The sequence below is a fragment of the Micromys minutus genome (assembly GCF_963924665.1).
Source record: "Micromys minutus genome assembly, chromosome: 1".
Taxonomy (NCBI): domain Eukaryota; kingdom Metazoa; phylum Chordata; class Mammalia; order Rodentia; family Muridae; genus Micromys; species Micromys minutus.
In genome coordinates, this window is record NC_137969.1 from 128,526,250 (window position 1) to 128,553,393 (window position 27,144).

Here is a 27,144-nt window from a genome sequence, read left to right on the forward strand (position 1 = left end):
ATCTTGGTTTCAAATGTGGGACTCCTAAAACTGCACATACATGCTTTTCCCTTTTTGTCATGGCAGCCATTGGAAACTAACGTCACACCTTGCCTTTCTTACTAGGTCCAAATTGACCCCAGCCACTCACAGATAACTATTAGGTACCCACTGTTTACCAAGCATTCCTATAATAGCTGAACAACAAGGAAAGATCCTGAACTGTCTCTGCCTTTGAAAGCTGACATGCTAGGACAGGAGAGAGAAAAGAAGTAAAATGTAGTCTGTTGAATGATGGTATGTTCTGGAAGGATCCAACAGGGTAAGGTGGGGTAGCCATTCAACCTACACAAACCAAGCACTCAAGTGGATTTTGTACCAAACATCAAACTCAATATTCAAGTGCCTTGATTCTTATTACTACTGGGACATCAAGTAGGGGACTATTTGGTGATTAAAGAGCCTTTGAAGCAGAGCCTATTCCTAAGACTGGGGTGCCATAGTCTTGACTTGAGGTGTCAGAGGCATTTGTGAAATTAATTGTGGCAATGGATTCAGGGAAACAATCTTATATCAACGTCTAGTTGTATATACTAAATATATATGATTTTTTTTTGAGCATCAAGACCCCAATGAAGAAGGGTTTTCTCAAATAATGAGGCTTTGTAGAATGCACCATCTACTGTGTATAGTTACTTGTAATCAATATTTCCTTCATCAAGTCCCTGAAGGCAGAAACGATACCAACTCCTGTTTCTGATGGAAGAAACAGACTCGGAGAGATGACAGTCTGGCTGCTTTTAAATACTAGAGCCGGAGGGGCCAGTGATATGGCTCAGCAAGAAAGGCAATTGCTGCGCAGTGCTGGCAACATGAGTTCAATCCCCGGAACCTGCCTACAGGCAGAAGGAAAAAACAAACTGCACAGAGCTGTCCTCTGACCTCCACACACATGCTGCGACACACTTGACCTCACGCCAGTGTGCACACATCCATAATAACAAAAGGTTTGTTAAAACTTGAAACAGATGAATAAAATAAAAACAGATGAATAATTAAAAACAAAATACCAGAGCTGGAGTTCTCACACCAAAACCATGTTCTCCCCCATAAGAAATGCTTCTCTATGGCACCTTCTTCCTCTGTTTGCACCAGAGGGAGATGGGGAAAGGGGTGGGGGGAAGGGGAGGGGGAGAAAAGGGAGGGAGACGGAGAGAGGTATTTGGAGGAACAAGCAAAGCAAGTATGAGTTTACCTGACCTATCCATGGGAACCGAAAGCTTTGTTCAGTCTCCTTAAGCCAAGCACTATGGCTTCCCACTGGCCTGGGTAAAATAGAAGGTGCAAACGGGACATGAAGGTATACTTGTTGCTGGCAGGACAAATAGCCACTGCCTGTCTTGGCTGTTTTCAGCAAATGGTTGGCATTACAGCACTTCCTAGCCCCCAGGGGGCCCCCACAGCAGCACTGGCAGAGACTGAGGTAAAGAAGGCAGACAGAAGTAACAGTATCGTGAGGGCTAGAGAAAGAAAAGTGGGACGCTGGCTATCCGCTCTCAGAAGGCATCGCCCTCCTATCTCCCTTCTCTCCGTGTCGGAGGCGGCTTTCCTTAAAGGCTCAGATCCATTGCCTCATTGATGCCTAACAGGAAAAGAAGAAGAGGAGGAGGAGGAGGAGGAGGAGGAGGAGGAGGAGGAGGAGGAGGAGGAGGAAGAGGAAGAGGAAGAGGAAGAAGAAGAAGAAGAAGAAGAAGAAGAAGAAGAAGAAGAAGAAGAAGAAGAAGAAGAAGAAGAAGAAAGGAAGAAAGGAAGGAAGGAAGGAAGGAAGGAAGGAAGGAAGGAAGGAAGGAAGGAAGAACCCGACCTTTTACCTTTCCTTTGCTTCTTTTTTGCCTTAGACCTTGGGTCTGCCTCCTGCTCTGCATGGGAACATGCAACTATTTAAAGAATGTCTATCTGAAAATGGTTGCAAGGGGGTGATTAGCTCTAAATAAACCCATGTCTCTTACTCCCCTCCAATCCTGAAGCACAAGCCTGTACAGACAGGATGGCACTGTCCTCCATGAGCTTGAATGACCCCCGTCCCCTAGTCCCCAGAGTGGCGCCCCAAAATCTCCAGTGGCTATGCTAAAACCTTCCAGAGACACTGAGCTTTATGCGGGAAGGGGGGTTCCAGCAATTACTGCTCTAAGGAAACTGGGGCCATGCCTTAATGATGTTCCTGGAGACCCTGAACAGAGATGGACATCACCCTGACCACCCTGAGCCTCAGTGCACATGAGTACAGTCAGTCCACCTCTTACCCCTACCCCGACCTCTCCCTGTTCAGTCCTGGAGTTAGCAGAACCTCCCCCACAGCCGTTTGCCTTCTCAATATGGCAGACGCCTCCTGTCCACTCTTCTATCGCTGAGCTTTCTACAACCTTAGGGGTAAAGTTTCTGCTGGAATCAATTCCGTGTCTTCAACAACAACAACAACAAAAGTCCTCATTCTTGGAACTCTACAGAGAGATTAATAAAGCATAATTTCTTCTCTCTCCTTAGCTCACTAGAAAGACAATTTAGGTTTTCATTTGTATTGTAACCCTATCCCACACGGAACTTTCTGAAACAGGACCCCCCCCACACACACACACACACAAAAGCTTCACAGCTTCCTGAGGATTGGGTTATTCCAAGTTCCACTCGGCCTAAAGATACTTCATACAATAAAAACTCTTGTCATTAGGAGTGTGCAGGTCCTAACTGCTCAGTTGAGCACCTACGCAGACATCAATCCCAGAACCCTGGTTATGGAAACTGATTTTGAGCCTAGTGGGTGCCGGGGAAACGATGAATTTTGGTGGTATTATCACTGACACACACCCCAAAAGCCTAGTTGTTGTGGTTTGTTTGGGAGATTTGCCAAAAATTAATGTTTGCCGCACCTCTAACCTCAAAGCTCTGCCAAAATGCGCCCTTGTACAGCAAGCAGCAGTGAGTCCGAGCTTGGCTCCCTTTCCCGTGGCTCTCTGGTGTTCTCTTGCGGGCGGACTTGTGCACCCTTCAGTAGAATCCTTCCTATCCTAAAAATGGAATGACTACAAAGCAGAGACGCAGGCGGGGGCACAGGGACCCTTGGAGCCTTGTTCTGTAAGCCTTCGCAGCGCTATGTTCTGAGAAGTTTCAATGGGATGGGGATTGAGTCCCCACCTCGGTCCCCAAAATGGGAAGCTGCGCAAAGCGTGCCCACTAGCATTCTCCCGCCTCCGCGTCAGGCACGAAAGTCCCCGCTCTGAGTTCTAGCCACCTGACAAGACACCACCTCAAGACGCCTTCCTAACCGCCCTCTCTCCCTGCTGACACTGGCTAGTCCTGTCCTGCCTTTGCGCACTCGGGATCCTGGCGGTGACCAACAGACTCCAAGACCCTAACAACCAGCAAACAAGGGTGGTTGAAACCTAGAGTGGGTTTCCTGGGGCTCTCAGGTCAAGGGGGCCCTCTGCAGTGCCCTTTCTTTTCTCTGCAGATCGTGGCAGCAAGAATAACCCTTCCCAGGGCTGCGGGGTGGGGGCGGGGCTGGAAGGGGGGTAAGTGTCCCAAACCCTAGCAGCTCAAAACTTGCGCAGCAAACTGCGGACTGTGCTCGGTGTGCCCGGGGCCGGTAACAGTTCCAGAGTAAGTTCACGAACAGGGGACCGGGGTGTTCCTAGCACTTAGTTGTGCGGTGCCAATGCATAAATGCATAGGAACATCCCGGAGCACCGATTGATCCCCAGTGGGGAACGCTACTACAAATGGGACTTAGTCACGGTGCCAATAGCAGGGCTGCGCGCAGTAGGGATGCAGGCTTACGTCTGGAGCAGGAGGGGCTCCAAAGCAATCCTTCCAGCTGCCGGGAGCCTGGAACTTGGACCCGGAGAGGAAGCCACGGGTCCCCGAGGGGCCGGATCCGACGGCTCCACCTGCAGTCTCCCCCGGAAGCCCCGCGCAGCTAAGCCCGTTCAGTGCCTGGAGGGCGGTGGCTGGAGGGACTCTGCAGGAGAGGTAGCATCGTCCGGGACAAGAGCAGCGGGCTCTCCGCACCGAGCTGACCCGAACGCTGAAGGAAACCCTGCCCATGACTGTCCAAACCACAGGAGTGGAGGACTGTCCGCTTGGGGACTAGCTGCAGAGCACTGAGCGAGTCTGTGCTCACTGACCTACGGACAGGAAGGAGGTGGCACCCGATGGAGGGAGAAAGGGACAGGGAGAAAAAGGTTGACTCTGAAGTCACCCAGACTCGGGCCACGAGACCTGTGTGCTGGAGGAGTGAGGAGGGTGGATCTTACCCTCTTTGGGGCGTCAGCTCGGCGACTGTGCTCCTCCGGAGCAAGGGCGGGGGGCCGTTTCGTGAACATATCTTTTTCCTCTGTCCACTCTTAGCTCAGCTTTTCTCTGCTTATGGATCTCTAGGAGAGGCACTACGGGTGTGTTCTCCTCACACGGAGTGAAGTTGTACTCCGGGGATGGGAGCCCCATATTTTGTCTGCTGGGCAGACCCCACCCGCAGACCACTCCCTCCCTTCACTCGCGTCTCTGGGTCCTACCCATAACCCTTAATGAGACAGTTCCTCCATACCCACCCCTGCCTTCAAAAAAAAGTTGTGTTTTTCCTATGGCAGATGGAGAACCAAGAGTCTACTGCCCCCATCCTCCACACCAGGAAACAAACCCTTAAACTATGGGACAGGAGCGGCAAAGACCAGAACTTTGTTGAGCAGTGTAAAGAGCTTTCTACAAACACCACATTCTCCCCTCCCACTCCCAAACAGGAATCGAGCCGGGCAAGTATCAAAATGACTGCCTTCAGACACTGGCAATCCACTGTCAAATTTGTTGCGTTTGAAAAGATGCAAGGGTTCGAAGGCAGGCGTTACACAGATTGCAAATCTGACTTCTGCCACAAGTTTAGGGGGGAAACTACTCCTGCAAGACAGCTCCGTGAGCCGGGGGGACTCCAGCCTGGGACTGTCTGATGAGGACATACAAGGGCTGAAATCAGGTGCCAGCAAATTTGTGCCTGTCAGACAGAGAGCCAGCCACATGCCTAAGGCAGAGAGGAGAGCAGGGTAGACATTCCAAAGCAAAGGTTGCATTGAAGGTCAAGGCACTTCTTAAATATTTATTGAAAAAAATAAGGATAACAAAGAGTTAAGTTTTCTTAGACATGATTTTTAAATGTATTTTTAATCAAAACCTTCAAAATTTCAATTAACTGTTCAAGGTTATACCGAAGCCCATCTCCATTAAAGGAGGCCACATGTAGTAAGCAGACAATATGACCTGCCCCTTGAGGATCATTGTGTGGACAAAGGCACATTTGGACAACTGGAAGGGAGTGGTAACAGGTGCCTTGCTTCAGAAATGAGATGCAGTGTGGGAAATAGCATCTACGTGTGGTTAAAGATGTAGGACACTGACTTCAAGTTATTCCAACATCGGTGAGGAATGCAATTTCTAACAAGCATTTCATAATTCATAAACCTGAAGTGTTCCAGAATGGCAGGCTCTGCATAAAGCACATCATCCATGTCCTCTTTAACTCGGAAACGAAAGGCAAGTGGAGTGACCAGTTTAAGGTAATCTGCTTGGCAGTGATCTGACATTCCCCAGAGATGGTGGCATTTTGTGACTGAGTTCTTACTGAGACACTGCTTTAGCACACATCACCACTCACAGGGCCCCCATCTGAGAATCCAGAGCCCAGGAGACACATCTGCCAAGTTCACCCTGAGGGCCAGAGCTGAGCAGTCTGTGAGTGGGACAGTGAACAGGCATCTTGAAGTCGAAGATGAGTTGCTTTCTTTTCCAAGTTCTGCCCCCTGGTGGCAGTCTTGTGGGAACTACGAACCTAAGTAGATTCTTCATGGCGGTCCTCGCTCTTCTATTCCGGGTTCCTAAGGCAGGCTGTCCTGATAAGGTAAACCTCCAAATACTCCCTAAGAGCCCCAGCTGCCATGAGTATTGGAACCTGTAGTTGAGGCACCTTTTGCTGCTTGGGGGCACAGTATAAGAAATAAGGGTGAACACCTATGTTTAGTCTATGTTTAGACTTAATACTGTAAAAAAATCAAACATATCTTATTTTCAAGTTAATTATGAAGCATGGTCAGAGATTTTTTTATAATTTTATTGCAAATTCTATGCATTTACACTTCAAATGTTATCCCCTTTATCCCTCTCTCTCCTCCCCTCCCCCTCCCCTTGCTTCCATGAAGATGCTCCCTCTCCCAACCACCCTCTCCCACCTCAGCACCTTGGTGTTTCCCTACACTGGGAAAAGGAGCCTTTGCTGGACCAAAGGCCCACACTGATTTTTTTTTAAATGATTACTGTGGAATTATTTCTTTAAAAACTCATGGCACACACTTAACTTACACTATTAGAGCTGTGGTTGTGTGCTCTGCTAGGCAGGTAGGTGCTCTACAGCTGGATTCCGGCGCCTCCATTTATTAAAAGACTAGTGATCGCTGTCCAGTATCTTAAAATACCCTTATTTTACAAAAATTAACATTTCTGGTAGCATTCTGAAAGTTCTATTGTCTAGCATTTCAGGCATATATCAAACTAGTCATATAATTTAAAAAATAAACACAAACCTTAAAGAGATTTATGGGGATTACTGACAAAAATGCCCGTGTGTGTGTGTTAGTCATAGAAATAACTTTCTGTGCCTTCATCTTCTTTGACTGAGTCATATGAATAAATAGAACCCTTTCTTAAAGTTCAGAATCTCACAGCAAAAAGGATGCACAAAGTTCTGGTGTGCCATTTTGAGGTATGCTGACCTCAGATAAGAATTATATACTGCATATCTCAAAATGTTAAGACAAACGCTTCAAATAGTTTTTTTTTTTTTTTTAAATAAGAGACTTATAGGGAATTAACTTAAAGAAGTATGTCTCTAGACAGGGTGATTTCTACAGAGTAACATTTGGCCATGACATAATATAGGTCAAATTAGCCCTTCATACTACAAATTAAGGTACTTTCGGGGGAGGGGGACTTTCTTAGCAAAGTGGTTGGCATCTCAGCATGACGGTGGACAAGTGTCACACTCCTCCTCTGCTTATTTTAGGAGTAATCTAATGAGTGATCTGGTCCATTCATTTGGGGCTTGTTAGCTGTCAGAGCTCATGCCTTCAGAGGACGTCACTCCAGTGGAACAACTAAATGAACTATTAATAAAGTGAACTCACATATCTCAGCTACTGAAAATATTTGCAAATAATGTGGGAAGGGTATTAAATCATCAGAGCACATTGTCAGATGATACAAAGATACAAAACAGTGAAACAAAATTAAATAGGGCAAAAACCCAGGCAAACTGGAATTGTATTACAGAGGAGGATGAGTTTATCTTAAGAGGGAAAGATGCTAGGAGTAGAGACACACCACACCCTTAATCCCAGCACTTGAAAGCAGAGGCACACAGATCTCTGTGTCTGAGGCCAGCCTGGTCTACAGAGAGCCTCAGACCAGTCTGAGCTGCATAGTAAGACTGTCTCAGAAAACCAATCCACACCTGCCATAATCTACCACATAGTGAAGTCCTCAGTGATGATGTATAATGTTGTATGCAGACCTAATATTTCTGAGTTAACATCCTCTAACCCACTATGGTACTCACTGGAGACAAAGACACTAAGAACTGGCCCACAAGGAAATCTCAGAAGAATTTTATTTTTAGCACACCCGTACATGTCATCCTACTCAGGAGCGTCTGATTCGATCTTATCGCTCAAATGCACTCACCTTTGGCTAGTGTGTACTCCTTACTCCAGGGATGGTGACTGAGGCAGCATGCGAGAGGTCTACCTACAACTGAGAACCCCTTGCAAATAAAAATTTAGTTTTTCCAGGGGAGCTTCACTGAGGAAACAAACTACTGCATACCCAGTAGTAGATGGCCAACAGAAAATGAACTCAACATCATTGGAAGTTCCTTTTCTCACAGCGTCATATTAGGATCCCTGCCCTTCTACCCTGCAAGTGCTTTGCACACATATATGTCCTATGGTTTAGTGTCTTAGGTGATGCCTGCGTGTGTGGATGAGTGGGGTCTCCGTATCTCTCCTGTCCCTCTTCAGCTTTTTTCCTTGCTTTGTCCTACTCTGATGTTAGTTTTTGTTTCATCTTATTTTATTATTACTCCTTAGAAGCCTGATTGTTTTATTTTTTGTTGTTTGTAATTAGAGACAGAAAGGGTAAAGATCCAGATCACAGGGGAGGTGAGGAGAAAGTGGGAGGAGCAGAGGAGAGGAAACAATAATCAGAATATGTGAGGAAAGATGTCTTCAATAAAAGGAAAAAGACGAATGTGAGGTGAGTCCACTTCCAGAGCCTCTTTTGTTAAGTTTGAGGTTTACTGGAGAAGTCTTAAAGGTAGGAGATGCTCATATTAAAGTTCTTAAAGCACTCTGTGCCAGGTATTTCACAAAACCATGCTTCTAAAATGCATAATAATGGTTTTCAAGATGAATAGCTGTTCATTTGGGGTCTTTTAAAGGTGTCTGGAGAGCACAGGGGCTTCCCAGTTCCTCCCACTTCTCCCAAGTCTGTCTTTTTCAGGAGGCAGTCACCACTGTTATGAAACCTGTTAGTGACAAGGGCCCCACACCCAGGGTTAGGCTGCTCCATGACTGCTACTCGGCAGTAGGCAACTTCCACAGGACAGAAGAGAGATCTTGTGTCAATTTGGGCTCCAGAGCTTGTCCATCTGCCTTACTTTCTATTCCCAGAACAGGAAGACTAACAGCACAGGTCACCTTACTACCCCTCTAGCCCCAGAGATCTTGGTTTCCATGGCACCTCTAGTTTTTGGAGATGCCATTAACCCTCCTTTCTCGACTTCCCGGGTGACGGTATGATTCTCATTCGCCACCATTCCCTGGACACTGGAGTATTTTAGAGTGCTTTAATAATTGTGATTATAAAAGTCCTGTAGCTGAGAAAGTCACCTTTGGTATTGAGCTTCTCTTTTAAAAGGAGCCATTTTCCCTACTGTATCGTAACGGGCTCATCACTCCTTCGTTGTCTGCTTAGGTGGAGGAAGCCACTACAAACCATGCACACAGCTGGGGTGGGGAGAGCAATTCACAGGACTAGGGACTCAGAAAAACAAAGAATTCTGTGAGTATCAATAAAGAACATCAGAGGTGAGATGAGAAGCTACATAAAACACGAGCTTCTTGAAAAGAAGCAAACTAAAGCTCTGGATAGTTGATGCTAATATTCTACACACGTCCAGAGAACACCCGAGCACCTGCATTTAAAGTCCTTGACATTAATAGCCATGAAACTCAAGTATTAAGAGAGTTCTTTACAAAAAGTAAACACAGCCGGTGTCGTGCTTCAGCAAAGCTCCTACGCCAGGTTCAGTATCCACGACTCCTGAGATCAAGCTGCACCCCACGTGACGAGCATTAGCAGCAGAAATGCAAACACTCGGTGTTGGGGATGGGCATGTCTACACTGCACCAAATCTCATAAATCTCACCATAAATAGTCCACAAATGTAAACACAAAACTTAACCTTTTTACCTTGTGTTAATGTCACGAGGTAAAAGTAGTAGAAGATGAACTCTGTAATTCCTGGTGACTAGGATTAACTTTCTCATTCCTCCTTTTGTTGTCTAACACCATAATGAAAAGGATGGCGTTCTACTTCATGAGTTTAGACAAAAGTGGTTTCACTTGGCCTTGCGGAAGGTTCTCACTTCCTCCATCTTCTCAGACAGAAACTGTTGCAGCATCTTCATGCCAGTCACTAGAGTCCCTGTGACTGAGTGAGTCCCCAGTGCTTTGCCTCCTGGACTGCTTGCTGTCTCCTCTCTGTCCCCCAAGCCCCACATCTGAACCACCCCCTGTAGTCTTTGTTTTCCATACAGCCAGCAAGTGCAAAATCCAAAACAAAGCTTAAAACCGTTCAGTGCTGTCCACTCCAACTAAAATAAAACCCAAATCCTTAGCTAGTCTCTCACTCAGCAGGACTGGCCTAGACTTTGCTGCTTTCTCAAATTAAATCTAACTTAAATTCTCATTTCTCAGCCCTTCTTTCTGACCTTCAGTCATGCCATAGGCATTAAGTCCCAAATTTAATGACTTCATACTTACTGCTTTCTCTTTTCATAAAGTTTTCCCTCAGTCTTCCGCTGGGAGTCACAGCTCAAGCACCCCTCTCTGAGGGACTTTCTCACCTGCAGGAACTAATACACTTCCACCTTTTATCACTCTCTACACCACGGTTGCTGTTTAAACAGCTTCTTTATCTTTGTTTCACGTGTGCATGTGTTTTGTTGTTCACCAGTTGTAAGCATCCTGATGCTGGGGGGCTGGATGTTCACGTGCATGGTGCATGCCAGGAATCACACCTGAGTCCTCTGGAAGGGCAGACAGTGAGCTAACCTTTGAACCTGACACCACACTCACTGTCTGAGTCTACTCTTCACTTGCTCGCTTCTGCAGATTTATCCTCTTCCTCTGGAGTGATGCTGAAAATGCACATCTACTACTCGTAATGGCTCTGTGTCCTACATCCCTATAGTTTTGCCCATCAATACTGAGGTCTAACCTGAAACAGGAGCTCCTGGGTATTTTGAACAATAATATTCTTTATTACAAATTTGGTATGAAAAATTTTAATGAAAACAATCATAAAATTAAATAGCAAAACTACTTTAAATGACTTACAAATCTATGTGATTTGGCTTATTATTTCTCTATCAGTTTGATTTCACAAAATGGATTATTATCAGCTATATCAAGAATTACAGTAAAAAAAAGAAATCAAGTACATAAAGCCCACAAGCCCTGTGTTCAGCACATATTGCTCATAAATATTAGTTTTCCTTTATTATTATCATAAAAAGATACACACAAGTTTTACAAAACATGCCAACATCAGTTAAAGCTTCTTGCACCAAAACAAAAATCCCAAAAACCTCCTAAGAGGAACCTAGTGTGGCACTTGTTTCTATGTTCTGAGGAATATGCAGTGTAAAATTTGCTTCAATGACCAATAAAAATTCCTCTCTGATAATCTGAAATCTAACTATAAAGCTTCTTGTTAGAATTTAAGATTCCTTTACAGAATCATTTCTTTAAAAAAGTAGAAAGTTACATGATCAAGAAAAGTACCCAGTAAGTGAGCAGAGAAATATCCCTGTTGCTGCACATATGGCTCAGTTTTATCTGACTTCACAAAATGAATGAAGTGGACATATCTGATGGCAAAGACTAACTTAACACACAGAGGTGCGATGCTGCTGGCTAAGCTTCTAACCTGCTTTATAGCTGCAGTCATCCTGAATGTAGACAGTACCTCACTGCCCCTGGGAGCTGTACTGATTCCGAGAACACTAAACAACCTGTCCTACCTATAGCCAGACAAGGACACAGAGAGGAATGTGAGTGCGTATCATGTGCTACAGTGCATGTTTTCTAACATCTTAGACTGAACATTTATGTGACTCCAGTCTGAGGTATGTAAAATCTAAAGGATCATTAATCCACACCAGGAAAGATGTACCACACAAGCACTGCCACCACGACTCCACATGCCGGAAGGAGGTAGGACTTATACTTCTGCCAAGGTGAGAGCTGCACGGCCACTTCATCTCGTTTCCTGTTCTTCTTCCGACGGCCCTTCAGTCTGTTTTCAAAAGCCTCCAGTTCAGCCTAAAGCAAAACAGTTTTGTTTGTATTACATCCAAAGAATATACTGATTTGCAACTCTCTATTTAAATAGAAATAGAGTGCAATAAAGCCATTCTTTCATACTACAAGCCTGATTTTGATACTGAACATGTAATAGACAACAGCTCTGAATTCAACACTACTTTATACCACCAAGAGCACCTTCTTGCAAATGCAAAGATGCTCCACAAACAATTTTTGCCGTTTTATCATAAAGGAAAAAAGACCAAGTGGCTTATGGCACAGAAATCCAAATGAGTAAAGAAAAAACGATGCCTCAACTAGATTCCTTATCAATATGACACACCTCTTCCACATATGTCCCTTATAAGATACAGTAAAAATTCCTTAAGGAGAAAATGCTTCATGTTTTAATGCAAATAATTAATTTAGGAACAATTATAAAAACCAACTGTCAAAGAGGATAACCTGGAGTGTTAGCCATTGTCAAATGTCATTCAAATGTCATTTGTTCTCCATTGGTAAGCACTGAGGTCCGATATAACAGTGCAGCACAGAACACAGCACCTGACTATGAAATAAGCACATACTATCTACACAAAACAGTTGGGCTGAAGAAAATGTAAATATACCCATTTACTATAGTCATAAGCTACACGTAAGGACCATCTATCGTGGGTTTAATTTAATATAAAGTAGCACTGTCACAGAAGAAATCAGAATAGTTCAAGAGGATTGTGGAACACAGGACAAACTCAGTGCTGTGCTGCATTCAGTTGCCCCAGGCCACCCATGCTGCAGTCGGACAACAACTATGGAAGACAAGTCTGCCCATCTCTGAGGTACCTGCTGTCTTCGTTTCTCTTCTTCCAGAGCAGCGTTGGCTTCTGCTTCTTTAACCTATGTACATTTAAAAGTCTATTAACAACTAGTTATCAAATTTTTGTAGATTTTTGGCATCTTCCCACCCAGGTTCTATTAATCCATAGCAACTTTTGGTAATCTTACATTGGAAAGCCTATGAAGAATGCAAATATTATACTTGGAAGTCTTACCAAGGTTCCATCTAATGGATTCAGGGTGGTTAATATAATTTATAGTTGTGCTATACTTGTTATGATTTAAACATTTCCTTCTATCGTATTAGGAATCTATAACTAAAACACCTTTAACTTTTTCTCTTAAGCTACCACATATTAAGAATCTAAAAATCAATTATTAATACCACATTTTTCTAGAGTAGAAACTGGGCATTTCCTTCAAAAGTGTCTGGAAGGCAAGACTTTGAATCAATAAAACCAATTATTTGTCAGTGCAGTAGGAAGAGTCAACACTAAAGACATCTCAAACCGCAAAGTACCCTAGATCTTATGTCTGTGTATTTCAGCCCAATTTTCTGAAGACTACTATACCATGAAAACAACTGCTAAATACACTAACGGGTACAAAAAGACAAAAAGCGTGAACACACAGCAAGCAATAAAACTACCCTGAAGCTCAAAATAAACCTATACAGGTAGCCTCAGTAATATAAGCCCTCGTGGTCTTACTAAGCATACAGAAAATGGAGCAAATAAAGGCCCTCAGCACGTTGGTAAGAGCCCCAGTGAGGCATCACCTCAGACGCTTTCCGCTTCATCTCCTTGCACGTTGCATCGCATTCCACTGAAACCTGACTTTCACGTATTTTATTGCAAGGCAATTCCTACAAACAACCAAAATTAAAAAACTTAGTCAATTTTTCTTTCAAATCACAACTGTATGCTAGCAAAACCACCTATCAGCTGAAGGTAGTAAATGTTACATTTATTAAACATTGTGTATCTTGGTTCAAATGATTACTCCTTTATTCTCCTGTGCCTTAAAGAATATCATTCTCATATCTATCTATCTGTAGATAGACAGACAGATGTTTTAATTGGGGGTATGTGCACATAAATGCAGTGCTCACAGAGACCAGAAAACAGCACAGAATCCCCTGGAGCCGGAGCTACAGGGTGTGGTAAGTGGTTAGACATGGGGTCCTTTGCAACAGCAATATGCTCTCTTAACCACTGAGCCTAAGTAAAGGGATACCCTATTCTATTTAATGACGATAATAAAAACCATAAAATTAAAACAATCAACTTAATAATTTACTGTATGCCTCTGTCAACTCAGCTAAATTTTGTTTTTATCATTTATATTTATTTCCTCTTGTTAACCTTCCAGGGCTTCCAGGAAATGTTCGAGAAGGTTTTAGAACAGTAATGTCCAGCAGAGCTTTCTGAGATAAGAAAATGCTGTCAGCTGTCTGATAGAACAGCATTAACCACTGAGGCTGACTGCTCACTACTGTGAGTAGTGCAGTGAGGAGCCAAATCTTCAACGGTGCCTCATGCTACCTCACTATACAGGTATTTAGTGCAGCTACCCCAACAGTCAGAGCCTACAGTGGTCCTGAAGAGTTACATACCTTTCTTTCAACTATTAACATTTATTTTAGGTTCCTGTAAAAATCCTTCACTGCCTAAGTACTAAATTGGTAGAAAACTACACTTGGGCAAGACATGATCTGTCACAAAACTGAATAGCTGTCCAGATTAAAAACAGCTTGGAAACTGCTTTTATGTAAATGTGGCCAATTTAAATGCAAAATAAACACAAATTTAAACAGTGAACTTACCTACTATAGGAAAAAACAGTGAGATTATAGAAATAAAGGAAATATAAGAGCCACATAAAAAGAACTTCAACAAATGTCAGTTGCTCGAAGAATAAAGAATGAATGCAAAGAGAAAGTGATCCGGAAACAAGTACAGATGTGACAGAGCATGACACATTGCTAACCGCAGCATGGCCGCTGAAGGCAAACAAAAGAGCGCGTCCCTGCCTGAAGTGCGCAGCCCTCCTTGTCCTCTTACCTCTGCTGATGTCTCTCTGGTCCTCAGGCTTCCCCTGTCTATTCTTCCAGTAACTGCTTTTACTCTTACATTATTATTTCTAGGTTTGTGTGCTATTTTATGAAGTTGTGACTATAAAGTCTTTTCAATTACATATTTTTAAAGGAGACTAGCAAATAAAAACCTTCATATGAAAGGACAACAAGCCTAATTCCAGACCACTTCTTAATTCATGAAACTCACTTTATCATTCACACCAGCCCCTTTGCTCAAAGGTTTCAATTTAGAGCTCACTAGTACTATTCCAACAACAGGGTCTTGAGCTTGGTGCAAAGAAAACCATCTTCTGTTGTTAAGTCACAGAAAATTGGACTGCCAATGCTAATTTTTTTTTAATGAGTATTTACAGAAACAACTAGGCTTAGTTTAAGTATAATAAGAAGAGTCTAAAAACAAAAAGAAAAAATAAAAACCTTAAAATTAAAGCCAAAAACTATCAACACACACAGGAATTTTATTACTTAAAATACTTACCCGTTTTATTCTTTTACAAGGGCATCTAAGTTTTACCTTCTGGTTGCAATTAAAGGGACATTCACCAGGATGACACATCTCTTTGCATCTATGGCCACAAGGAAGCTAACATGACAAAAAAACAATTGGTCATTTACATTTTGGTCATCCTCTGCCTTCCTTTCCTCACTAATGGTTGTTTTCACAGAATCCAACATACACAATGCCAACTAATCCTAAATAATAGATGAACTGGCCTTTCAACTTTTTTCTTTTGACAGATTATAATTATTGATACAAGTTATTTTATTAGAAAAATTTAATATTCTGAAGCTCTACCTTCAGGATTAGATTTCACATGACATGCTGTCATTACAGCCAGGTGACTAAGCCAATGAAGGGGAAATCAATCTAAGTGATGTTTGCCTTAAAGCACTCAGAATGGGATTTTATGTGTTTCCTTCCCAGAGTCCTGGCGATGAGAAGAGCTGGAGCACTACTGGAAACCACATGAGAAACAGTTAGCCTGGCTAACTTGGTTAACTAGCTAACTTGTTGGCTAACTTGGCTAACTAGCTGACTTGTTGGCCAACTAGCTAACTTGTTGGCTAACTTGGCTAACTAGCTGGGTGAACACATGGAACAAAGGAACACCATCTCCTCCTTACCATCCTTATTGTTACATGAGAAAGGAAGCTTTCTTGTCACTGTCACAATTGCTTAGTCTTTTACTCTAAAATATTTAACCTTGACACTGCATTGACACAAAATGTATAGTAAAGACAACTCAGTAGTTGCCATGATGTTTAAGTGTTCCTTAACTTTAACTATTTACTATCTTTCTATCCCGAGTCTTTCACATGAAACATCCTCTTTTACTTACATCTCGTACTTTAATTTGAAATCAGTAATTCTAAATGTGAAAAAGAATAAAAGCAGACAAACCCCACAGAAGGAATCATCACTACAGTGTGGCCCCCCACTTGTCACCGCACATTCCTGCAATGCACTGGAGGCTCATGAAAAGGTGAGAGTCACTGACCTGGTATCACATCTTCCTGATCCTAAAGTCCTCACACTTCTCAGAACTCCACCACAGCACGCAAGTCTCCTGCTCTGGCTGGATCTTCTGGCCCCAATTATACATGTCTTCTCAAATGTTTTATTTGACCTTGCCATCTCATCTGTCAGTCTACAATGCTCCTGCCTTCCCCCAGTAGGAACTGACAAGTCATGAAGCAGGGCCCACCCGGTTCTCCTATTTCTTTTACAATTATTTACATATCTTAGCATTCTCAATCTCCACTTCAACAGTTGATGCCATAGCCACGGCTTCCTTAGCTACTCCAGCTTCCTGCCTTATGTCTGTAGCTGCCTATGACAAGACAAGTCCTTAGAAGTCATGGAACGAGGCCTGCCAGGGAAATATCGTGACAGGGTGCCTCAGAAAGATGGAAGCCTGAGGACTTTGTACTGTTGTGGAGTTCTGCTATGCTTGTTGCCCTTGTGTCCCTCCTAATCTATGAGTTATATGAAAATTCTAAGGGGTTTCCAGCCCCTCATGAGCATTTACAATAATAGTGATTGATCTTTTCCAAGCATTGCTGCTACAACAGATCCATCCATCACCTTCAGAAAAAAGCTAAGAGACATAGTTAGCAAAGACCACCTTAGAAGTTGAAGACGTAGGCTATGAGTAAAGTTAGGTTGTTTTGTCAATGGTGCGGATATAGGAAATCTTGGGGAGCATTTTTAAGCTCAGAAAAGCACACTTAATAGCTGAGCCAGGAGTTTTTCCAGGTCAGGGAACAAGAACAATGGCGGCCAGACTAGTACCATCTGCTATGACTTTCTTTCTTGGCTAGTAATTAAGATGATGACTAATTTCTTATACCTATTTTTGCCCTCACCTTCCTGATATAATTTAATAAAAAAAACTGTCAATTTATACCCTGAGGATCTAAAGTAGAAATGCCTGATAATTGTATTTTTATATAAAGGTTTAGATTTTTGATTCCTTTAAAATTTTTATAAGATTATTTTTTAAGCTATATAATAAAAATAATAGATCCTTTCTTCATAACTATAAATTGCAGCCTCCCAGCAAGAGAAACTGGCTAAGAATATTACCTTGTTTGAATACACTGTTAATCTATAATGAGTTACTTAGTCACAAATGTATGTGAGTTCTTAAAAAAATTTAGTTTTTTCACTTGTAATACACAAAATGTGTATTTATGTGAGAGTATTGGGGAATGTGGTTCTTTTTCTTACATACACTCATTATAATCATTAACTAGAAGAAAAATAGAATGTCACCACATTGTGATTTGTTTTTTATTTCTTGAAAGATTTTGCAAAAATCTTATATGAAAGATATAAGCTGTGAGAGGAAAAAAATGTTGTTGGAGCCTTGCATACACACCAAGTGCATGCATGTGTCTGTATGTAAAGTGGCTGGAGTTGCTCATCCACCCAATGTGTGAGTGATTATATGTATATATGTATTTGTGTATGTACGTGTGAAGCTACTGGAGATTGTTGAAGTTGCTTCATGTACCGTGTGTGTGTGTGTGTGTGTATGTGTGTGTGTGTGTGTGTGTGTTTACATGTATGCATGTATGAATTTTACCCACTTTCTATACTTTTTACACCAGCCTCCAAGAAGTCTCTCACTGGCCAAAAAGAGTTTTTTGCCACCTCCTTAGGGAGCATTTGTTGGCCACAGTCACTCTCTGACTCTATGTCCCACCTCAGTTTACCCTGGATGTTGAAGATGGTCTTTGACATAGTCCTTTGATCAGCCAGTCAGGAAGAGGAGGCAGGATAGTCATCTCACTGCAGAAGCCAATTTCGTCAGGTCACAGAGATCCTACACTGCTGAATGCTTGGCTGTAAGCCATTTCCTTTCAACTCTGTATGCCGATGCCCAATGACCTCCTTAGGATACCTTGTCTATATGTATATCTATAAGTGACTCCAAGTTAGTGCTATAGCTCACAACTAGAAATAAAATGTGCTCACTAATACACTGTGCTTGTATGTCTCCAAACACCCAAAGACAAAGTGAGGCCATAATCCTACAGAGAATCACTCACTACTGATCAGGAGTAAAATCATAAGATGAAACAAAAGAAAAAACAAGGCAACAATAGAAACTTTTGCATAATAAAAGTAGGAAAACCTGATAATTTTTCACAATTAGAAATTTCACTGGTTATGAATAAATACATCCATTTTGGAAATCAATTCAATATGCTTTATTAAAGCTGAAATTAAACATTCCCTGTGGACAAGGAATTTCATGATTTCTATGTGCCTACAGGAATCTGTATACACACAAAAGCAGCCAGTGTTCATAGAAGTGATTTTTGGTAACAACTCCAAACTAGAAATAACCCAAATATTTATCCATAAACTATAGAGTACTCATGTGACAAAATAAATTGACAAAATAAGGAAATCATAAAAGTATGTGCTTTTTAAAATAGGCAATAAGTAGCCACACATACCAGCAGCAAAGGCTGCAAGTAAAAGGCAACCGTAGGGGACAGTGACATAGTTCAGCAGGTCAAACGGCTCAGGCTTGATGACTGAGCCTCACAAGCCAAGTCTGTCTCTAGAGCTCACACACAAGTGGAGGAGACAATGCCACAGAGCTGTCACCATGGCACATGAACACCCGCTGCAACCAGGAAAAGGTTAGGGAACATTTACAATAGAGAGAAATGCATTTAGGCCAAGACTTTGATAGACTTTTGAGATAGCATCAAAGCTTTTGGGTTGTTTTTGTTGTTCTTTTAATGAGGTAGAACAGAAGAACACTGACTTCCTGTGTTAAATAATACAAATGTGCTATGTACATATATGTTTTTCCTCCCATATCTTTGGTTGGTGGGCTATAAGGGAGGTAAGTTGAAGTGTTTAAGAACCCTTATTAAAGTAAGTTTTGAAAAATATAAGCCCACAGGTAACATTTTATTTTTAAAACATTATTATTTTTAAAATCTACAAATAAATAAAATATCATACACCCAAATAAATCATACCTAAAGCATATACAATTTAATGGATTTATAAACAGAATTAAGCTGTGAGCTTAAACAGCACCAAAACAAAGAACAAGATCATAACGTCATCCATGATCTACACCCTTCATACTTAGTGTTTCTCATTCTCTTTCCTTTTATACTGGACCTTCATATTTTACTTAAAAAAAAAAAACAAACATGCTCATGTGTACAAATGCACCTTCTTGTTTTTGTTTTCAATAATCTACCATCTAACTGCCTATGACACAGTTTTAAATCTTATTTTAGACACTAAGCATTGAGTCAATACCTTATATAATAAATTTCATAAGCTAGCTTTAACTCTGTTCTCAAAAAAAAAAAAAAAAAAAAAAAAAAAATCCCTCCAAAGGGTCACTTCCAGTCCTAAGCACCTAAGTCCACAGAGAGGAGAATCTCCCTAAGTATTTGCAGACAGCTCATTTCTAGTGGGCCCAGAAAAAAACCTGAACTAGAGCAGCCAACAACACAGAGAAATCCCCCGAGGACATTGGTCCAAGGAACCCCACTTAAACAACAACTATAGCTTACCTCTTTGGGGCACTGGTTTTTGCAACAACTGAGGAGGTTCTTTTCATTCACATCAGCTGTAGTTATTTTTCTAAAAATAGAAAAGTTTTGATGACATTCAAACCCAAATCCAGTTTTTCATATATGTGTTCTAAGTGGCCACAATTTCAAGCATACCCATAAAAGTATCTACTTTCTCGTTTTTCTCCCATCAGAACATTTAAATTATTATTTACTTATGTCTCAAGTTATCCTCAACTGGGTCACCATGGGGGCTGGTGGGATGACTCAGCAGGTTCGAGACACTGGCTGCACAGCCTGACAACCTGAGCTCCATCCCCAGAACCCACTTAGAGGTAGAAGGAAAGAAATGACTCTACAAAGTTGTCATTTGACCCCCACATGTATCATGGTGTGCAATGCACATACATACACACACACACACACACACACACACACACAAATAATTTAAAAAATTCTGAGAGAAAATAAACACTCAAGAATAACAAAAAAAATTGACTTCTGAAAATTATATGCAACTACTTTGAAGAACTATTCTAAAACTAAACTCAAAAACATATCAAGCAATTTCCAAGCAAAATACATATTTCCAAAATTAACCATGAGTTCTTATTATTCTAAAAATCTGGAAAATACTGAAAACCAGATGGAACCATTCCCAAAGGAGACAGAAACTAGTCTGAAGACACTCCCACAAGCCTCTAAATTCCAGAAGCCTAAACTAAAAGTGACAGCTATAAATGGTAAATTGTGTTAGAGCTATCAAGAAGACAATGGCATTTTTTCCCTCTATGTGTGTTTTGGTAAGGAAAACAGACAAAAGCAGATACCACTATGATAAATTCTGTAACAAGAATTTTTTGTAATAATACAGATCTACCTTTTAAAAACATAGATCAAAAAATAAAACAAAACAAAATAGTTAGGCAGTGGTGTTATGCTCCATTAATCCTAGCACTAGTGAGGCAGAGACAGATAGATTTCTGAGAGTTCAAGGCCAGCCTGGTCCACAAAGCAAAAGACAGCCAAGGCTACACAAAGAGACCCTATCTCAGGGGAAACAAAAAACAAAACAAAACAAACAAAAAAAAAAAAAAAACCTAAGTAGGTATCAACAAGTCAAATTTTTATCCAAAAGGTTTTTAGGTTTACACCATCATTTAAATGCTTTACTTTTACTATAGGGCACTCACATTTCTGAAAGCAGTGATATAACTTTCTACCTAGCCAATCTTCTACAAACCCCTAAAAAGCAGAGTCTGACTGGCTGACATCAGAGTGGGGCACTGGAAGATAATACTGCTCATCCTCCTTTCAAGTCCCTGCTGAAAGGCTCGGCCTCCAGCATCTCAGCAACACAAGATGTTGTCTAAATATTATAGAGGATTCTTCAGAGATGTCACTTAAGAATCATAGCAAAACAAGAGTATTCTTCAGTCTACTTACCTACATTCCACATACAGGCTTGTGATCTTGCAGTGACATTTTATTCTAAGCATCTGGACACAAGGAGGGCATTTTCCAGGGTGACATGGCAAAACACAAGGGTGAGGACAACCCGCAGGCCGTGGCTTAGAGCACCCTTCTTCACAGTGAAGGCATTCTGGGCCAGCCTGAAAAGTAACCAGGAAATAAATCACCAGAATACCTAACATGCCCACGTACTGAGGTTATTAAAGGTAGATATCCCACTAGAACAAAGCACTTCTCTAAGCCCCAGAAGTACAAAATTACTAGGGCTGGAGAGATTACTCAGCAGGTATAATGCCTGCTGCATACGCACAGGGACCCGGGTACAAACCCCAGCTCAGATGTAAAAGCCAGCTGTAGAGGCACACACCTGTACTAACCAGGAAGGCAGAGACAGGAGGGCCTGGGGATTGCTGACCAGTGGATATAGCAAATGGAAAGTCCCCAGTTCAGTGAGATACCCTGTCTCCAAACAATGTGAAGAATGAAGGAAAAGGATGTCTGATGCTGACCTCTGGTTTTTGCAGACATATACACAGACACAAACACAAACATGCAACAAAATAAGAGGCATTCCACTAATGAAATGGTACCTGTTCTTAATCTTAAAAGTCAACCAAGATAAAAATAACTAAATTGTCAATAGGATTAATATAATTTAAATGCTTATGCCTATAAACTTCCAATCAATCTACCTCGCCTGTACATTTCTGGCTATACAAAGTAGCCCTACTAAAACTGCAAATTACTTTCTAGAACCAACCACCAACATCAAAAACATTAAAAATTATCAATACATTCTAACCCAACAAATACAATCATCACTAAACTATAATACACTGTTAAGATACAAAGTTTAGTTAGACTCAAAAGTGTACCTAAATATAGCTAAACACTACACTTTCCTCTGCTCTAATGATATGGTCATATAACTGAGCTTAGAGTCTATCAAAAAAGGTTAAAAAATTTAACTGTCATATATTCTTTCCAAATGTTACATTAAAATAAAGTTTGTAAACAGCTACAGATACAGACACAAAGGCTTAAAGATTCAGAATGTTTTACGATGTCCTAAATGAAGTCATGACTATAACAATGCTATCAGTGAATCCTCGGTGATCAGTCTCTAGAGGGCAGCTTGGTGAGTAAGAACACTTCTGTTCTACAGAGGGTCGGTTCAGTCTCTAGCACCCACATTAGGTAGTTCACAACCATATGTAACTCCAGCCCCAGGGGATCCAACATTTTTGGGGGTACTCAGTGGGAACCTACGCACTTGGGCACATATCTACACACAAAAAAATATATATGCATGCATAATTTTAAAATAATAAAACCCTTTTCTAAAAAAAAAATCAAAACTATTTTTGGTATTAAGAATTTAAAAAGAGCATTTCAAATTATTTTAAAAAATAATCTTCCATAAACAATGTCTTTTGTTTTAAGGGTCTCATTATGTTGCTGTGGCTAGCCTGAAATTCACTATGTAGATGGAGTTGGCCTTGAGTTCAAGCCCTAGAACCCACATGGGTACAGTGACACATGCTTAGAATCCTGCCACTAGGGAAACAGAGACAGGCAGAGCCCTGGAATCCTCTAGATAGCCAGACTATAGTCTACTTGGTGAGTTCCAGGCCAGTGAGAATGATGTCTTCTCAAAAGTGAAAGTGAGTAACATCTCATGTGAATGGTAACACACTGTGGTACCCTTTCTGAAGTGTTTCAAGGACACAGTCAGCATACACCCTGCCGTTCTAAGGGTGTTACCTTATCTTTGCTGGTACAGCCATCAACTTCAGTCACTTTGTGGCATTCTTTCACGCACTTATGATTCTGACAGCTCAGCATTCTTCCACAAAGTCTCTTGCAAGAATAGGGCCCTACAGCATAGCATGGTAGTGGGCTCACCTTGAAAATGAAAGCAAAAACAGCCAACTAGCACAGCACATGTCTGTACATAAAATTTCTGCACTTATATTTCCAAAATGACTAATTTAAGATCAACTTTCACAATGGTCTAACATGTTTCCAATAATAACATTTATATCAAAATGTCAAAACATTCCTCTAAAAAATAGATGCCAGAAAGAAAACCTTTAGTATTTAAATAATGAACACACAGAAACTAATTCTCACAAAAAAAGCAATGTAGATTTTTTTAAATTAATAACCATGTGCATTATTTATAACAATGAGAGACAACAAGTGATTTCTAACAACTTTAGGACAGAAGTGGTTAAGATTATAAGCTAAACTTAAAGATTATACCAATAACTCACCTCATGCTGCCCCAGACATTCCCTGCAAGAAAAAATAAAATGAAAACATTTTTAAGAAGGGCATCTAAAACAAATATACTAAGTACACTAGCTTCTATTAAGTAAAAGTTAAGCACTTAGAAATAAGCAATTATAGTAAATACAGAATGTAAAGTTGACACACATGGGTCAAGTCTTTGTAAAAGAGTAGCAGGGAGTAACTGGGACATGAAACTTATTTACAATGGAACACACAAAAATAAAATGGGTATAAATCTAAGTGTATAACTGACTGCCATGACTTTTAAAAACTACACAATGCTGAGGAGAAAATGTAAGGGTTTAAATAAAGATTCCATGTTTAAAAACAGAAGGGTATATACCTCAATTTTAAGGTCACATTTCTTCCTAAATTCATCTACATTTAACATAGTTCCAAATCCTCACCCAAAGCCAAGCATGATGGCACACCATTGCAACCCTAACACTCAGATGAAAGACTCAGTAGGATGAGGAGTTCAAGGCCGGCCTGAACTCTGTATGAGTTCTTACAAAGCAAGCTCAAGGCTATCCTCGGCTACCTGGTACCCTAGCTCAAAAACCAAAACAAACAAGGCAAATTTCTAGTATTTAACCTAAAGTCTATATTAAAAAAAGAAACAGCAAACATAAAACACTCAGCTCAATCCTGAGGAAGAGCACAGCTAAAGGACTAATATGCACTGACTCAAGACTCACTATAAACTCCAGTTATCAAGACCATGTGGTACTGACCAAAGAACAGAAACATAAGTAAATAAACTACAACAGAGCCCAGAGGTAGGCTCAGACAAATAAAATCAGCTCATCTTTGACAAAAACAAAGGCAAATTACAGGAGAAATTTTCTTCTCAACAAATGTTGAGTGCTGGAACAAATATATGTCCACTGAGAAAACAGACTTTATTCCTTTCACAGTTAACTCAAAACAGATTACAGACCTAAATACAAAACACAAATGTCTAGTACACAGGATAAGACCTAAATAATCCTGGGTGTTAAGATGAATTTTTAGAAACAATGCCGAAAGCATAATTCATAAAAGCAAATGGTAATTTCTAACTTACTGAACTTTACAGAAGGAAGACGAGACACAGATGAGCAGGCTGCATTTGGAAAACACATCTGGTAAACTACACAAAGAACTCATGCTTAAAAAACAAACCACCCTGTGAGAGAAATGATCAAAGACCTGAGCAAAAAATAAACCTTATCAAAACAACAAAAAATGCCAAAGTAACGTGTAAAAAGACAGTGGGCATCAGGTCATTAGGAAGGTGTAAATTAACAGGCAATACCTCTACGCAGCTAACAAAACAGCTAACACACCAACGATGCCCTACGTTAACAGGATACAAAGCAAGACCGCCTGTGATTGACAAAAATGCAAACTGCCATACCACATGGCAGACACTCTGACAGCTTCACACAGCTTAACACATATTCATCATATTGTCCAACAGTTACACTCCTAGGTTCTTATCTAAATGAGCTAAAAGGTATACAGACACAAAACCTTATACATGAACATGAATAGCAGCATTGTTTTTAAAAGCAACCAAATGTCCTTCAACAGGTGAATGGGTGGAATCACCCATGAGTATATATGGTCTGAATAAAATCAGACAGACTCAGTGAACTAGTAAAGGAAAAAAGAGGCATAAAGTTGAGAGTGGGTGAGAAGATAGGAATGGATCTGGTAAGAGCTAGGGAAGGGAGAAAGGGCTGAATACCATCCCAATTCAGTCCATAAAGTTCTCAAAAATAAAATAGTATATCAACAAGTCAACTATGAGATGTCCGGGCAGTGTGATAATGTTATTCAATGATTAAAAACAAAGAGTTTGGGTTATCAACCCATGAAAAAATACAGTGGCCTTACTTCCTAAGCTAAGTGACCAGGGCTAAGTATGGAAGAGCTTCCCACTGCATGACTCCTACTACTGTGTACGGCATCTGGAACAGACAAAAACCATCACAGAAAGCCCAGGATGAGAAGCTGCAGTTCTAACAAACATTTGAAGAATTCACACTAACCTGCAGTTCCCAATTTTTTCAGGAAACCTAGTATTTCCATGATTATAAAATCAGAAATAAAGAGAAAAGGACACCATAAGAATACAAGATAATAACACTAATACTGCAAAAGTATTGGAAATTTTTTTCTTTTCTTCTTTGTAAAAACAGAACAAAACACCAGGACCTGTCCTCCAGGCTATCCTAGGATTCAACTCACTAGGCAGCCCAGACTGGCCTTAAACTTGTAATCGTTCTGCCTTAGCCTCTTGAATGCTGGGATTACAGGCGTGTTTACCACTCATAAACTTAAAAATTATTTTTAAAATATTTATTCTGTTTTTATGTGTATGGGTGTTTTGCAGACATACATGGTACCCACAGAAGCCAGAAGAGGACATCAGATCCCCTGAAAGTGGAGTTAGAGACAGTTACGGTTATACGCAGCCATGTGGGTGCTGGGAATCAAAAACTAGGTACTCTGTAAGAAGAGAATTGCTCTTAACCAATGAGTTATCTCTCCAACACGTTCAAAAGATTAACATGCAAGTAAACTGAATCCAGAACCACGTAAAAGAGAGTATGTACCGTGACACAGTAGAAGGGAAATTATAGAAGAAAAGTGACTTTTAGAAATAAAGAAAACCAGAATTCTATCTTTGAAAGATCAATACCCAAGTTAACTAAGCTGTAGTTAGCAACCCCCTTTCTAATATGTTCCTTCTCAGAACTGTTCCTTTTCCCTCTAATCCAGTCTCTGTTGAAAGGATGAAACATTCAAAGGTTTGGCACTCTTCCAGGTTCAACTCCATCGCTCCTATCAATTCAGGAAACCTCCCTTGGCTTCCCAATGCTTCCTTTACACATTGTCTTCTGTTCTGCCACCTAACCCTGGCATGGGGATCACCAGGAAAAGTAACAGATAATGAGCTTCTTGGACGTCATAACTGTCAGTACCTGTGGCTATGGAAAGCTAAAGGAGGACACATAAAAACAGACATGCATGGGAAGTTTAAGTATCGTAGCAAACACAGATGAGAAAGAATGAACTAGATCATGGAGACTAGCTTGCAGGTCAGGCCTACACTGATGACGAAACCTAAGAGACAAAGAAGGCACAGCTGATACTGTGTCAGACCGCAGCTCTTACACAGGCATGGGAACTTGACACGGAGGACAAGGCAATGCAGTCTGAATGAATGCTGGCTCAGATGGCTGCTCCCAAGGGCCTGACGGCTGGGGCTAGGAGTAAAGCACAAGCACTGTAAAGTCAGAGCACTGCCCCACACACCTTCCTATGGCCCTAGGGAAACAAATCTTTTGCTTACACAGTCTGAACCCCATCCAAGTGCTCAACTGAGTGCTTTTACTGAATTATTTTATTCCATCTGCATGTAAAGATCATTCCTCTCCACACACACTCAATATTAAAAACTGAGGCAGATGCCAAGATTAAAATGTACAACTAAGCCAGCAGAGCCTCTTTAAACTCTTGTAAGCCAAAAGCAAAATGACAAACATTTAAACTCCAACATCTACCCACTGAATGCCATCCTCCATATGTTCCTTATCACCTAGAGCCTGACATATAGCCAGGGCTCATAAATACTGAGTAAGTGGACTATAAAGTAAATTAACAAATATCTATACTTACAGCCATACTTGAAGAGAAACTGGCAAATTAATTTGAATATGATTATCATATTA

General features: G+C 41.0%; 2 protein-coding genes across 4 annotated transcripts in view; both read right to left on the minus strand.

Moving 5' to 3' along the window:
- Window positions 1–4,358, minus strand: part of CORIN (corin, serine peptidase) — a gene marked incomplete at both ends in the record, with an annotated part of 183,377 nt that extends 179,019 nt beyond the window's left edge. Inside the window, one exon of one of the 2 annotated variants that reach the window (XM_080912225.1) lies at window positions 4,290–4,358. In XM_080912225.1, the coding sequence (XP_080768351.1) occupies window positions 4,290–4,358 (69 nt within the window). Of the gene's footprint in view, window positions 1–3,813; window positions 4,081–4,289 lie in introns of those variants that run through there. The other variant, XM_080912224.1, reaches the window with a different exon arrangement.
- A 6,443-nt stretch (window positions 4,359–10,801) lies between these two features.
- The window catches only part of NFXL1 (nuclear transcription factor, X-box binding like 1), a gene marked incomplete at its 5' end in the record, with an annotated part of 44,227 nt that continues 27,884 nt past the window's right edge, over window positions 10,802–27,144 (minus strand). The window contains 9 exons of one of the 2 annotated variants that reach the window (XM_080910592.1): window positions 10,802–11,679; window positions 12,505–12,558; window positions 13,277–13,363; window positions 15,075–15,179; window positions 19,655–19,724; window positions 21,101–21,267; window positions 22,892–23,032; window positions 23,404–23,425; window positions 26,588–26,679. In XM_080910592.1, the coding sequence (XP_080766718.1) occupies window positions 11,506–11,679; window positions 12,505–12,558; window positions 13,277–13,363; window positions 15,075–15,179; window positions 19,655–19,724; window positions 21,101–21,267; window positions 22,892–23,032; window positions 23,404–23,425; window positions 26,588–26,679 (912 nt within the window). In that variant the 3' untranslated portion in view covers window positions 10,802–11,505. Of the gene's footprint in view, window positions 11,680–12,504; window positions 12,559–13,276; window positions 13,364–15,074; window positions 15,180–17,819; window positions 17,892–19,654; window positions 19,725–21,100; window positions 21,268–22,891; window positions 23,033–23,403; window positions 23,426–26,587; window positions 26,680–27,144 lie in introns of those variants that run through there. The other variant, XM_080910593.1, reaches the window with a different exon arrangement.